We start from the raw sequence: 15,177 nt of genomic DNA, 5'->3' as shown, positions 1-15,177 counted from the left end.
ATATATATATACATATATGTATGTATGTATGTATGTATGTATGTATGTATGGAACGTTACATATATATATATATATATATATATATATATATATATATATATATATATATATATAACTTTTGTCTCATCTCACAGCCATTTCGACAGACCCATTGGACGTTGTGACCTTGAAGACGTTGCTGCCGTTGCAGGAAACAGGCGTATCTAACGTGAAAAATTTAGAAGCTCGTAACGTCCAAACAAAAGTAGGTGTCATGTTACAAGACCCGGATATACTAAGAAATATCTTGCCTTTTTCGACGTGGCCGGTACTAGACGACACGCTGCGTACGTACCGTCCGACGTCTCGAACGTGGAGTTTAATGGAGATCCGACGCGCCGTTTCAGAGAAGTTGGCGCGCAAGTTGAGGCGGGTTCGATAAATGGACAAAAATTCGCGTCGTCGCGAGAGAACTCTAGAAGAAGACGACAGACTCACTGTGAATCTGCGTGTTTTAGAGGTATCGATCTGCATGTTTTCGACTTGCCCTAGGGAAATTCGGCGGAGATCGCGGACCCTGGGCGGCGGAGATATGTGTGCGGGTGCTCTGACATACAGACATACAGACAGACAGCTATATACCACTATGCCAACGATATCATCTAAATCTTTAATACATGCTATACACGTATCAACGTAGTAGAATTATAGGGGAAGTCTAAGTTAAGAGTAATATTATGAAACGTCGTAGAGTTACAAATGGTTGTAGCTGCATGGGTCCGTGTACCGTGTATTGAAATAGCAAGCAGATTTTGGGCAATTTTCAATTTCTAATTCAATATTCAATTGTTGCTCGCACTTGAAAATATAATGGAGAAACGGTACACGGACTAGGTAAGATACGTACTTACCGGCGGTACCAAGGTACAGATTCGCATTCCGTTGAACACTTGTCTTCTATTAAAGTGCAAACAAACGATGACTTAGCTTTATAATTAGTCAAGTAATACTGTGAACTGCTTCATACTAAATGTGTGATAGTTGATACGAAATCCCTGTCCTCCGTAACGATTTGCTCTTCGAAAGTATGTAAAATTGAGCGTTCTAAACAACGAAATAATCTTTTTCGGACGCGTACGGCTGTCGCTTTGAGGCTCGCAAAAAGCTGGATAGCCGTTGTCTGAGTGACGATTCCAAAACGTTAAGTTGGCGAAGTAGCAGTGAGAATAGGAACTCGAAAATGGCTGAAATTTTTCTATTTCTAAAGCTACTTTATATCCTGGCGGTGCAACAATGCTCCAGTTGCAATGGATTTCTTTGTATCCTAATATGCGAGGAAATTCAACAATCCCTTGTGTATTACTGATTTGACCTCCACACTCTAAACATCAAATAGGAAGTACATCAGCTGTCGAAATAACGTCCATGTAATGACACCTACGAATGGTACAATCCGTGCCAGTAAATCCTCTTGGGCATGAGCAAGTGTGCGGAGTGGAGCACGTGCCACCATTTTGACACGGTCGTCGACACTTTGCTATGAACGCAAACGAACTTTTGTTAATTCCGTGATATGTTACAAGACATAACGTTATCTATGCTACTAACTGAACTTACGAATGCAACTGCGTAGATCCAGTGCGAGATCGTAGTTGTAGGTCGATGAACAGCAACAATAGTAGTCTCCGAACGAATTAACACATTTATCCGCGCATGCATTGAGACTGGAATTAGAACATTCGTCTACATCTGCACACACAACATATATACATAGTATATGTTACTCTCTCAGACTCATACATACAGTAAATTGTCAGTCATGTGGTAAAGGTCATGCATTACCTGATTCGCAGGACATATGACTGAACTGGATTTCATCGATAGCAATTTGATGGAAAGCAGGCGTAATGAATTCCACTCTGAAAAGATCGATTATATCTAACGGAAGACCAACTGTTTTTAATTCCCATGTGTTTGTGTATTGCGATATAACATGGATCAAGTTTTTGTAGCTCCCATCATACGATGATACGCTCACAGTAAGTGTTCTTCTAGACTGTTGCGCCATAAAGAAGGAAAAGCAACGATAATTTCTTGATGTTATCCAATTTCCAGTCAGAACATAAAATCGTCGGTTACGCGTCTCAGACATATAGCGGTACAAGCTTGCTGAAACGGCGTAGTGGTTCCCTCAAATGACAAATACATTTTGTTGAATAACTTGAACACGAAAATTTGGATGTAAATTGTGTATTACTTTGGCAAGTGACGTTTCTGGATAGGCTGTAATAGTGATATCTCCATGTTCTGCCATCTCTTACTATCCACGAAGGCGGCAAACCCTCTGACTGAAATTTATCCGTCCAATCACAAAGATCAAAGTTGAAAGAGCAATTACGAGCTAATTAAATAAACAACATCACGTGATGAAAAGGTAGATTTTTACAGCGCATTGCTGACCTTGCCGTGAACAACGGAATAAAGACGAGATATTGGCGATTAGAAAATATCCATTTGAAGAAGTGCCGTTGAATGGATAGACGAACATTCTATACGACGACCATTCGACGGACATCGACGGGGCCGTCACAGGAAAGCAGGCGGTCTTCCAATGTCCGTTACCGTCTGAAGCTCGTTGTTTCCACACTATTTCAGTTGCCCATCGACTTGCGTTGTAGAACCAGGAGTAATTCAGCAGAACGTAGGCATTTTTAAACGTAGTCTGGTATTGGAAACAGATGCATTGCTGACCAGGAGACGCTCTAATAGGACGAGAAGAAAATGGGGGACTTGGACGCACTCGGCGTTGGCTGCTTAGAATGCGAAATGCCAACCATTTTTCTAAAAGAGCCGCTGAGAAAAACACAATTACGGAATTGATATATAAACATAACGGTACTTGGATTTTCTGTCATTGTCGTATTGTCGCTCTTCTCGTGCACCCAGCCAGCACGACGTTTTGTAGGAGATCGTACTCTAATATGAGAGCAGACGTTTGTCTTGTTAAACGTACATTTGGTATCTGAAATATTAGTGATCGCTTAGAATAGGATGAATAAAGGTCAAGCGTAAGAGCTAATCTTACCGACAAAACAGGGCGCTTTCCTAATACCGTCTATTGCCAAATCTCCTATTTTCCACTTTAGAGATTTTCCCAACGTGACGCGCAGAACGACGCGGAAAATTTGACCGTTCGGCACTGGAATTGTAGCGTTTGCCCATTTTGTTGTTCGTTGGTCAGAAAATTTGTAAACGTAAGTGTGATTTAACGTCCACATGGAGACGGTAAAGCGACCATTTGGGATGGAATTCCTGTAGCGCATCCTCAGACACGTGTCGCTTAAACTTGTAGATAATGGACTCTTAATGACGTAGCTATTTCGACGCTTTACGTTCTTCTTTCTCACTGTAAGAATGCCGCCTACATGCAGATACACAAAATTGCCAGATAAGAGCACAAAATATATAGATCAGAATGTTGAATTTAGCAAATAACAAAATTTTAGCTAAAACATAATTGTCGTAAAGTACTATAAGCAAGTCTTGAAGGAGTTTGCTGCCGTAGATAATTCATACCATTTACAGTAACCGCTCGGTAATAACAGTGTATATCTCAGTACACCGTAAAATTGTTCTCTATTATGATGTGCAATAGTTATGGATGCATGTACGTATGTGTATTACGCATGTACATATTTCATTGAACAAAGAACATTTTCTTGTTTTCAAGTGTAACGTGTCGTCTTGAAGCTGGCTACTACAAATTCAGACTTTTAATATCTAATGTAAGATCCTGCTTGTGCGTAAACGTGCGAATATAGCTATAGGATGCACAAATCACGTCAAGTTGACCTAAGCAATACGTCAATAACGTATTAATGATGAAACGCAACCGCTCATTGAATGTAGATCTCGTTATTTTTTTCAGATATTTGTGTCTAGTCTTACCTGACGAACAAGATATATTCGTTAGCATCTCGTTATCACTCTTCTTTTTACATTTGACTAGTACAAACAATTTTATGCTAAGAGAGTTTTGTAATAATTTAAAAAATTATATACCGTGAATCCAAACCCGATCATTGTCAGTCCAGCCGCACTTGTCTTTGTTAAAATCACATAATTTCCATTTAGCAGAAACTGACATGAAACAATATGTCAGTTTACATAGAAAATGAAAACACATTATACATGTTTTAAAGCACTCGACTCTTACACTTCTCAGCAGTGTATAAAAAGCTCATGTGACGTTGTAATCTTCTTCTAGTTTTCAACTTAACTGTCATCGTCGATCCAGAAGACATCAGTGTAGTAGTCTTCCATTGCTCAGAAGTAAAATCGTCTAGTTTGGCTAAAACTAAACTTGATGACATATTGAGGCCGTCGAATATTGTCAACTCTGAGTCTCCGTAGTAATTATTAGATGATGCTTCCCACATTTCTTTAAACTTGAGAAGAATGATTCTCTTAGGTGATGTTTTGATTTTCCATCGGCATTTCAACTGCCTGTAAGTGTAAATAGATCTGCCAGGAACTGTGACGTTCCCGTGGGTGCCGCGTAAAGTCTGGAGGCAGTCACCTACAAAATCGAGTTCATGTGAAAGGTTTGTCAATTAATTAGAAATTTAGATGAAGAGTTTAGAGTTGCGTACATTCGCACAAATAGCGAACTTTATAGTCGTGCTGGCAGTGACGACCATTCGGTTGATCCCTTGACATACACATCAGTCCAGTCTCGACGGTGCAGTTTAGCACATCAGACGTTTCACTGGCTAGTCGCCCTAGAAAGCAAGTATATTGCTACTGTACTGGGAGACATCTTGTTACAATCCAAGTTACCGTCACGTGTCCGACAGTCCACGTCTTTGGGTTGCTTGCACACCGGATAATGACTGTTTCTATGAATGTCAGGTGATTCCACTTCATCTCTTCTCCATGCAGACGGAAACCTCAAATTAATAAATGCAGTCCAACACAGACCTGTTAAAAGCGCACGTGTCAACAGCAATACAAACAGTGAGCGTCGTCTCTAGACACTTACGTGGTGGACGGTCACCGATTTGTATAGAGTGAACAGTCTCTCTTCTAGAATACATTTCGAGCGGATATACACGTACGTACTGATTAGTAGGAGAGGCAAAGACCGTCTATGCTAACTTACTGTAGTAGCACTACAAAAAGCAGAACGAAAACAAAAGCTCCAGCTCTTTCAGCCATCTAGCCTTCGCAGCAAAGGCGTCTAGGCAAATGACGCGTTTCCTGTTGATCCTGTCAGTATGTTTGGTTCAACAATGGACAAAGGTGACAGAGCAGTCAGAACAGGTCATGGTGTGAGACTACTGGGTATGCGTCTAATTAGATAACAAGTGTCAAACGGACCCCTATCTAATACCCAATTCACACGAGCACAGTTCCAAACTGGGCCGAGCCGATCCGAGCCAGCCCCGGCTAGTAAAGCGAGCCAGCTCTTGTTCACACGACATGTAGAGATCGCGATCACAGCAACGAATTATCGCGTCGACACATGGCGTACGCTGTTGATGCACAAACACCGCCTAGCCTTGCATGTAGCCAACAGATGTTTGTACTTCCTAACGAAGTGAGAAGTACGCTAGTTACGCAACTACTTAACCGGAAGACTAGCTTAGCCGTTTGGTTTAGCACCTTCTACCTATCTAGATTTCTGCAAAATACAACTAAAGCACTAGTTATCTCAAAATTCTAGTTGTTGTTGAATACACTCTAGACTACTAGCCGCAAAGCAATCATATGTTTCTCAGATGTGATTGCGGTATGCTGGACGAGTAGGCGTGCTAATTGACTTCCTAGAGCTCGAACTGACTCGTAGCAACACCTCTTGGTAAGGACATTCTGCATACTGTACAAGATGGATTGTTGGCGGGGAGTATATTTTGGCGAATGGGCGGATTTTTTTGAGCGGGAGCCGATATAAAACCCGTTATTAATTTTGCCACTTGGATTAATACGATTTGCTGACGTCATCACCCACGTGGATCAAGTATGTACTAGTATGTATCTAATGGCGTATCGCTGGATGTAGTCCGTCGGCCAACACCAGAAAGCGACCAGTTGCGTAGCCCCCCAAAACCCGGGGAAGTTTCCGTAGTTGCAATCGCCGAAGAGAAACCATACGAGTGCATTTGCGATTGTTTGCCATCTTGAAACGGGGCCGTTTCTAAGTAACAAGAACAACTAGATTGACTAAGGCCACGCCCACGCAAATTCGCAGCAACAGCGAACCGAGAGTAAGAGATGAACGTGGTTCCATGCGTAAGCTCTGTATACACTAGCTATATCACGCGAAGGCTTCAACTAGTGCAGCTGTCTTTTCTAGAGCTGGAGGTGATGAAGTGCGGTCTCCAGCTAGTATTTCTCACATTGCCAGTAGTTCTGTTGATGAAAGAAAACTCCTACACTGTTGTTACACTTGTGCTGCTGCGTTTGACTGCCTTGCAACAGTAACGTGACCCTGAGCGTTTGGAAAGACAGTAAATACCACACAAGTAGTGACAAACTCCCGGATGTATGGCACGACTTGTAATACTAACTATCTAGACGTTGTAAAAGTGTACAGTAATTAACATAAGACCATTGAAAGCTGGTCGTAAGCGTTACTGACATAAAGTGCCTAAATGTACGGCTGTACTAAATCGCTCAGAGTCATTTTAGTCACTGGCTAGTGAACTAATGATTTCATAGAGAACCTACACATAATTAATTAATAACCAATGAAATGTAAAGAGCCACCTACTCATCATGTTTATCACTAGATTTTGCATCAAAAGTATCAGCTGGAAACTCATTTGCAGATGCTATAGTGGAAGCAGGCTGAAAAACTTCACGCGGAATAGGGTTTTCGCAATTGTCGCATTGGCACACATCTGTACATAGCAAGCAGCTTCGCTGGCAAGAGCAGCGCTTAGCTAATTAGAGATGCACCCAGTTTTTACAGCTGCAACTGATCAGTTTCAAAACGTCAACAGGTGCCGGTGGCTTCTTCGTCCATTCTATAGTGGCCTCATTGTCATCACCAATCTGCCAACCTTGATTGTGGAAAGATGATATATCAGGATTAGCTTCCATTGCACGTCGCCATACACCGGCCTGATAATTTGCTCGTTTGATATGTATCTTCAGAGCGTCTTGGGTAGGAGAAAGCTGTGCTACACAAAATAAGGAATACCTCACAGCATTAATGACGGTGGCGACGTCATGGTAGCCGTAGATCTTACAAACGTAAGGTTGACATTTCTAAACAAAACATCCATGTTACTGTCAAAGGTTTTCCAATTAGCTGCATAGCAGTGCAAAACGACCCATTCTTGTTTAGAAGTTCCAGTGGTGCAACTTTGCCTTTACCTGCGAAGGCGCTGGTTGTATCACAGCCTGTGAACGCATGGTGTTCTGGCAAGGCTAGGCAGAGCTCTCTTCAGAGACTTCTTCCTACTTGCGTCCAGTTGATGAAGCGGAGACGATATTTTGTACCCGTGAGAAACACGATAGTTGCCGGTATATCGAAACATCTGCTGTAACTTCTGGCCTTAAATGCAGGTCTTGTTCGTCTTCATATTCTTCTGTTTGTATGTTGCGTTTGCCTTCGTCATGCAACGACAGAGCTACTTTTCTCAGAAGAATCTCTTGGGGCACAGTAGCAGACGTGACCAGTTCCGACTCCGTTACAGTTTGTGGATTTGCAAAGAATGTTATGCGAATCTGCTATTAAACTACTCTCAAAGATGCTAACATCTCAGCTGCACTGAAGTTTGTCTAAAGTCTGTTTGTTTGTTTATGCTTGGTAGCATTGTCTGTGATAAGCTCCTATCGGTTTCGATTCATCTGTGCAAGAATTCTGAGGAACCGTAAAGACGTGGTCTAAGACAATGCTTGCTGCATGTTGCAACGTTCTCCAACTGATTTGTGTAAGAGCCGTGAGAGGACCGGTAACATCATGACGAATATGGCACAGACAGTGCTCAGAGTTAATTATTGCTATCTTTACTCTCTGCAAAGACATCTGATGATATTCAAAACAAAACTGCGAAATGATTTTGAATTTGAGATCTGCCAAGGTCAACAATAATGCAACAATAAATCTCTGACGTTCGGTTTGGTATATAACTGTTCAGTTGACAACTTCACCTCTGATACCGTTGAAAGCTGAGTTAAAGCTGAGTAAGAACGCTTGGTCGAAAGAAGACAACAAGTAGTTTGCTCACACATAATCTAATGTAGTTAGGCGAAAGCTCTTACTTCTAGATTGCTAACTGGAAGTTGATCTAAACCACAATCTGAAAGTGAATGCTTGTACTGTACTCTACCATAGACTTCGATCACGGTACCGGAAGTAGTCATTACGCCCCCGCATCACAATTCTTTGCACGAGGTTACGTCAATAAACGCAGATCATCGTCTGTCTGGCGTGTTACTTGTTTCCCACACGTTCAGAAAATAATTTGGACTCTTATAAAGGTAGCCAAATGACAAAGCGACGAGGTTATGAGGCCACGTGTCTGCGACCTGACTTTGGACAAGAGCACTACAGAAAGACGGTTGATTTCCGTTCGTAGGAGAACAGCAGACACCGTTTCATAGTCCACAACAAGGTAGCTGTGCAGCGCTTTCATTCTACGTGATGCCTGCTTGCCCGGACATCTAGGTTTTCTGTTGGCAGCCTAATTCGCATTGGTACGACTTTCTATTTGCTTACAGTTTGTTCTACTGCTGCCGCAATAGAAGTTGAACTGCTAATGAGCAATCTGGTTTAGTTTAGGTCTCTAGAAAAGTTGACAGACGCACAACTCAAAAGGTTTCGTCATCGCGTGTCATGTGATGACGTGTGATATTATATCGTAAGCTATTTGGCTAATGCTGCGAGCTAACATGTTCACAATGGATGCTTTATGCCTCAGTAGTTTGCATAATGCGTTTTTACCCGTTTTGAGTGCTCTGCCGACTACAGAGTTAGCAAGCTCGCTCTACTGACTGTGTGCCACGCCCCTAAATTTTGTTGACGTGCAGCTACCTAACGGCCCTGGTATGGTGAGGCTAACAAGTGCAGTTTTAGTTCTGTCATACCGCTTTATGTTTTAGAGTTATCGAAACTTCCCTGGGCTTGGGGGGCTACCCAACTTCGTAGAGAAGCGTCTTTTGGGAGGTTGGCTGACGGACTAATGTCACGCGGAGGAACCGAAGCCACAAGATTGTAACCCCTGCTTGCCGTCTGTTTTATCTAGCTAGTTTATACATGAGAATGAGGCCGTGAAGCTATTGATGAAGCAGGAGCATCGAGTCACGTACGCTCACTCAGTAATTCTTCGTCAGTCTACGTAAATATCTAGATATTCAGACAGAGACCAGATAAGCCAGAGAAATGTGATGGCCACGAACGCATGCAACTGTCCATCGCAAACTCCTTCCTACCGTATATATTAGATCAATATCCAAAAACGTCCAACCGCCAAAACAATACTAGCTTTTTCCTGTTAATTTCTTGGTAAACCGTCAAATAAATTCCCGCCAATGTTTCATCTTATCCTTCACGCGAGAAACCCTTTTTACAACGTAAGTGTAACTCCAGTCTAAAAAACCAGACAGCAAAAATGCTTTGATGTTTCTAGTGGATGGCTTGCAATTCTTCTGCAAATTTATTGAGCAACGGAGGAGCGAGGCGAACACCTGGGAACGATCGAGACAATGCTGCGTTATGCTGTTACTGCAATATTTTTCTTTTGTTTGTCAGCAGTTTAAAACGCTCTTCACGAGAGACATGACGACTTTTCCGCCAAATCGTTAACCTCGCTCGCAGAAAATTTTCAGAACTGACGTCTCTACTAGAGATATTGCAAGAAGGCAATGATATATGTCAATATGGAAGCGACAGCTACGCTACACTGACAAGTGACGTCGGGTTTTTGTAAATGTGAAGTTACGTGACCAGTCTTTCTCTAGTGCTGGATGCAACCGGGAAACCTGGTAGTAATTTGATGTCTATCATGTCTACTGGGGTGGTGCAGTGGCTGGGAGATTATGATGAGTGTATGAGCATTAGTCATGACGTTGCTCATTACTGTTTGTTTCAAGGCCACATGGGCCAAGTTTCCAACAGTCTCACTGGTGGTCCGAATGTGGTGAGTGTAGAGATTTATTTTTTGTGACTTTCTTTCTACGTAATGTGTGTGTGTGTGTGTGTGTGTGTGTGTGTGTGTGTGTGTGTGTGTGTGTGTGTGTGTGTGTCTGTGTGTGTGTGTGTATGTGTGTATTTTTCCTTTCACTGTGATTGATTCTTGTACTGTAGAGTCTTTCTCTTGTTCGCTGGGGTCTTTGCGTTTCTCGTCAGTGCAATGAATCTGCTGTAACAGTTTTAAATATTTTGTCAACGATTGTTACTTTTAACCTCAATGATGCAGAAGTGATGTGTCAAGATAGTCGCCGTCCATTCACACCATTTGCTATCTTTGTCATGTGAGTTGAGACAAGTTTTCGAATGTTGTCTTGCTAATAACGCCAATACCATATATAGCTTGTGAGGCTACTTGTAATCACTGCAGGGCCGGCGGAGCAGTGTGGGCCAGATGGGCCATGGCCTACCCAACTTTCAGAAATATTGGTTTAAGTGACTAAATAAAATTAGTTTTTTTTACGTATAGTGTGGGCGGAACTTGACCTGGCCCACCTAACATCTGGAGTACTCTGCCGGCCTTCATCATTGCTATGTAGATCGTAGGAATTTTAGGCAAACTTATAAGTAGCTGATTAACGGAGGCGTTGGTATTAAATACTTCAAAGTGAACTTATGTGATAAGTACTCAATAATCAATATGGCAGCATTATTAGTTACCACATTTATATTGGTAGTATACTAATTAGGTTCTAATAATTATAGCTTACATACTTTATAATGAGAATTCGCGTTGTTGAACAAGCAACAATTATAATCTCACAAAAGCATATTATGTTTCATGCATTCAATTATGTTGTTTTAATTTTATGTTTAGTTGCATAGCAACAGAGACTATAAATGACTGACCATACATATTCTATGTGTAGTGCCCTTTCTTGTATGATCGGGATGGTTGTATGTGTTGCCACAGTTTTTGATTACTCTCGTGGCTGTGTGAACAAAACACTTCATCAACTGACTTGGGTGACCAATGGCTGTGGTAATGTTCCAAATGATTGTTGTGAGGACAGCTCATTGCTGGGCGAAGGTTTCAAGTCTAAGCATGGAGAAGGTAATGCGCAAGTTTGGGATATGGCTGCTGCTCTCTCTCTCTATGGTCATATCTTTGTTTCTTTCTACTGCTACTGATTATAGTACTACCTGTGTGTCTGTCAATTGCCTAACAAACTGTTATTTTGTAATTATTGTTTATGTGTTTCTCCTTGTCTAAATGGGGTTTATGAGGTGCTGCTTGCTTTTTCTTTGGTGCGCAATATTCCCAAACTGCTTGACACCTCAAAACAGCGCAAAGAACATTCCATGTCTCCATGGTCAGGGGCGTAGCTCAAGGGTTTCCAGAGGGGTTTCCAAATCTTACGAGCTTGATATCTGTAGTGAATATGATAATAGCATAAACGTTTCACACAACTTCAAAATTGTAAACTAAGTCATTTAGCTGTCTAGCTCAGTGTCCCACGTGTCTTCTGGTGAATCAGTATCCAGTACAAAAGTGTTAGCTAGTTCACTGTCTGAGTATGGCTCTCCAAAGTTTGGGAGAATAATCTTTCTCGGGTTCCTGGCAGAAAATAAGCGGATCACGTCCAAGTGTGACAACTTCCTGTTGTAATGGACATGCAGCATGACAAGTCCGTTGAATCGGATCTGCGACATGGATGCCCGGAGAGATGTCTTGACGCGATTGAGAGCACTTATAGACCGCTCGCACTCACAGGACGTCACAGGCCAGGTGCAGACAAGGCGCAATAGCCTCGACACAGTTGGAATTAGTGGATTACCCATTGCCAAACGCAACGCTTCTGCTACAGTAGCGGGGTGCTCTGAAATGGGCAGTGATTTCAGTATGGCAATCCACAAGTCAATTTCTGCAGACAGCGCATCCAAGTTCGGACTCGCAGTAGGAAAATCACTTTGATATGCCTTTCCAAATTCAAGAATATCTGCTTTGGCTGAAGCATCACGTAGCAAAATCGTCGGCATAAATGACATTCCTTTCATAGCTAGTTGTTGAAGGTTTCCAAACCGGATATTCATTTGCGAAATAATGTCATCTAGTAGCGGTATACTGACGTTCAGGCGATAGTAGTCAACTGGCGTTTGCGCTGGAATGTTCCCACGGTACGTCTGCCTACTGCAATATCTTGGGAGACTCTCTTGCACTCCAGTCTTCAGACACAAAGCCTGAACGTCTGTCCACCATTCACCATGCCTGTCGTTGATGTTGTCCCGCATATCTTGAAGAACGGAGATGACTCTAGCGACGTGTTTGTAAGCCTTTGCGACATCTGTGGCTTTCTCTTGGAGACTTGATGTTAGGCTTTGAATTGCAGCCATCAATTTTGATGTTATCACAAATGTTGCAAGAAATCGGAACTGGGTTAGGTTATTGTGGAGAGATGTAGCAGAGGAGCAGCTAGTAGCGTTCCATGTAACTGTTCCACCCCTGTTTCTGCTGATTGTCTCCAACGTCGTTAAAACAGCTGGATAAAGCTCAGCAAACACGACAAGGGCTTCATGTCGCGCTACCCACCTTGTTTTGCACAAATCAACCAACTTTTTCTTTGAGTCGCCACCCTCTCCTTGACGCCATTCATGAACTATCTCAGCCATAGCATGAGCACGCTTTGGTGAATATTTGAAAAAGATGTTGACGTCTAACAATGATGACCACATAGACTGGATGAAAGGCAGTTTGCTTAGCCTTATTATACACAGGTTGAGACAATGTGCACTGCAATGGAGGTACAGCGCTTTTGGGCATTCTGCAGTTACTCTGCTTGCACAACCCTGCAAAGGTCCAGCCATATTCCCTGCACCGTCGTAGCCTTGTCCACGAAGCTTCTCTTTTGGCTGCAAGCCCATTTCCGTCATTGTGGTCAGTAGCAGATTAGCTAAAGCTAGCCCGGTGGTGCCATCAGAGCAACAGAGAAATTCAGCCAACTCTTCACGAATGAGTCCAGACTCATCGACGAAACGAAGAACCAGGGGCAACTGTTCTTGGTTGCTGGCATCAGCAGATTCGTCTGCACACACTGAGAAAAATGGTGCTTTTCTGACATCTCTCAATATGTCTTCTTGTATAACCTTCCCACAGCACTCAATCAACTCGTTCTGTATTGTTGGGCTCAGGTAAGACGCACGTAGTCCTCGAGCAGACTGAGACATATGGAAGTCCCTCAACAAGTGTTCATCACCTGCGTCCACACGAAAACGCAATAGAGCTAGAAAGTTTCCAGGATTACATGCTAACTGTTCGTTGGGGTCCCAAGTAAATCCTTTCTCTCTGTGGCCACGCAAAGAAATGTTCTGGCGTCCACAAAACTCTACAGTCTTGATCAAGGCACAAAGCTTGGCTATATTTTCCTGTTTTTGCTTACTCCCTTGGTCTACGACAAGCTGAAGAATATTTGCCTGACCATGTCTCCTGGTTGCAATGAAATGGCTGGCCCTGGTACAGCAGACCTTATGACATTCCTGTTGGTCATGCTTTCTAAGGGTCTCAGACGCTTTGGTGAACTTTACCATTGCTTGTTTGCAGAGCTGGCCTGTTGATTGATCAGTGCTGAAAAGTGCACAAGGTAGACAATATCCACCATTTTGGCTTGGAGAATAAACTAGCCAGTTATACTTTTCAAGCCATTGTAATTGAAAATAGCGCTTGGTATCTCGCCCACTCTTCTTCTCTTGCCGAGGAGGAAACGGAAAGTGGCTGTCTGGAACAAAATGACCCAACAGCAAGGAGAGCTTTGTATCATCCTGCAGTTTGTTTGGATCTACCAGTTCTCCAACATCGTTTCCTACGACATCATACGATACACTATTTATTACTGTACAGCCGCCGACTGCAGTACACTCACTAATCGCTCTGCAGGCTTCAGCAGGATCACGTTCATCCCCATTGACAAATGCAAGCACTTCAACACGATCGCTTACATGATCCCCGCTGCCACCAGATCCAGTGACTTCTATACTGAGGTCTGCAGTTTCATATGCTTCACTTGTCATTGGGTTCAGTTCCAAATTGATGGAATGCGACGATGCCCGCTCAGAATCTACACTCTCTTGAGTGGGGTCCCCGCCTCGAGATCTCTTTCTAGCAGCTTCAAAGAGAGCACTGATGGTCAGTTGGTCTTTAGAACGCCTCTTCATTGTCCACAGTCACTTTCGGAAATTCCCTCTCTTCACGTGTCAGGAGACTAGGAAAGGTGCCCGCCACGTGCAAAGTTGGAACACTAGCGCGCGTTAGGCGTGCCTTGACGTCCCTGCCGGTCACGGAGCGTATGTAGGGTGTACAGTACACCACAGGAATCACTGCCGAATCTATATCAAAAACTGTACGGGAGAAGGTGTGACGTAAGACAATGAGTTGATATTAGACGGCTGTTGCTTGGGGGGTTTCCAGACCCCCTGGAAACCTCTTGAGCTACGCTACTGATGGTAATCGGGCGATCAGCATGACATGGGTCATTCTTGGTCCCTGTACGTTTTCTTTGTAATGGTTGGTCTAACAGGTATGTTGTACATTTGCTTATAAACTCTTGCAGAGATCTGCTGGTCGTTGTTTTGTTTGCCTGCCTGCTTGTTCGTTTGCTTGTTTACCAATCTTCTTTTTGTCTTGTTTTGTATACTAATTAATATGTTTCTCTACTTCTTGCTTCAATTTTTCTATTTGTAACAGCAAACTTTAAGCAAGGCTACAATCTACCTCTCGAGTTTGCGTTTCAACCAATGGGCAATGCCTATGTTTCAGTGGATTCCTTCTTCTTTCTCAGGTACTTAGTTTGTGTCACATATTATTGGAATTGCATTATGTATATGGTTGGTTCATAACATCTTATTTTATTTCATTTCAGTAATTAATATGTTTTACACGTGCAGTGCTGCATGCGTGTCTTTTATTTCCCACTTGTCTGAAATGTGTTAGAATGGTCAAATAAAAACTGAGTCTCTGGAGTACTGCTTTTTGATAAAAAATACTATGTGTATGGATAGGATGACA

General features: G+C 42.6%; 3 protein-coding genes and 1 long non-coding RNA gene across 4 annotated transcripts; all 4 read right to left on the bottom strand.

Moving 5' to 3' along the window:
- Nucleotides 1-975: 975 nt before the first annotated feature.
- Nucleotides 976-4,751, bottom strand: LOC134191504 (uncharacterized). The gene is made up of 12 exons (XM_062660127.1): nucleotides 4,633-4,751; nucleotides 4,197-4,559; nucleotides 4,043-4,120; nucleotides 3,929-3,985; nucleotides 3,066-3,401; nucleotides 2,880-3,002; nucleotides 2,441-2,821; nucleotides 2,238-2,381; nucleotides 1,823-2,170; nucleotides 1,598-1,729; nucleotides 1,422-1,517; nucleotides 976-1,361 (listed from the first exon to the last, which is right to left on the bottom strand). Exons 1-12 carry the CDS (start codon nucleotides 4,703-4,705, stop codon nucleotides 976-978), a joined length of 2,517 nt encoding a protein of 838 aa, XP_062516111.1. The 5' UTR covers nucleotides 4,706-4,751.
- A 106-nt stretch (nucleotides 4,752-4,857) lies between these two features.
- LOC134190568 (uncharacterized) lies at nucleotides 4,858-5,215 on the bottom strand. The gene is made up of 3 exons (XR_009971655.1): nucleotides 5,142-5,215; nucleotides 5,022-5,065; nucleotides 4,858-4,960 (listed from the first exon to the last, which is right to left on the bottom strand). It is a non-coding gene; the product is annotated as an uncharacterized LOC134190568 (long non-coding RNA).
- Nucleotides 5,216-11,505: 6,290 nt separating this feature from the next.
- LOC134191407 (uncharacterized) lies at nucleotides 11,506-12,233 on the bottom strand. The gene has a single exon (XM_062660020.1). It carries the CDS (start codon nucleotides 12,210-12,212, stop codon nucleotides 11,613-11,615), a length of 600 nt encoding a protein of 199 aa, XP_062516004.1. The 5' UTR covers nucleotides 12,213-12,233; the 3' UTR covers nucleotides 11,506-11,612.
- A 17-nt stretch (nucleotides 12,234-12,250) lies between these two features.
- Nucleotides 12,251-14,593, bottom strand: LOC134190990 (52 kDa repressor of the inhibitor of the protein kinase-like). Its single transcript, XM_062659546.1, has 3 exons — nucleotides 14,036-14,593; nucleotides 12,388-13,975; nucleotides 12,251-12,344 (listed from the first exon to the last, which is right to left on the bottom strand). The coding sequence occupies exons 1-3, from the start codon at nucleotides 14,325-14,327 to the stop codon at nucleotides 12,251-12,253; spliced, it is 1,974 nt and encodes a 657-aa protein (XP_062515530.1). The 5' UTR covers nucleotides 14,328-14,593.
- Nucleotides 14,594-15,177: the final 584 nt, after the last annotated feature.

This window comes from Corticium candelabrum, chromosome 15, assembly GCF_963422355.1.
Source record: "Corticium candelabrum chromosome 15, ooCorCand1.1, whole genome shotgun sequence".
Classification (NCBI taxonomy): Eukaryota; Metazoa; Porifera; class Homoscleromorpha; order Homosclerophorida; family Plakinidae; genus Corticium; species Corticium candelabrum.
The sequence above is the reverse complement of the archived record's forward strand: the minus strand, read 5'-3'. Positions and strand labels throughout refer to the sequence as shown.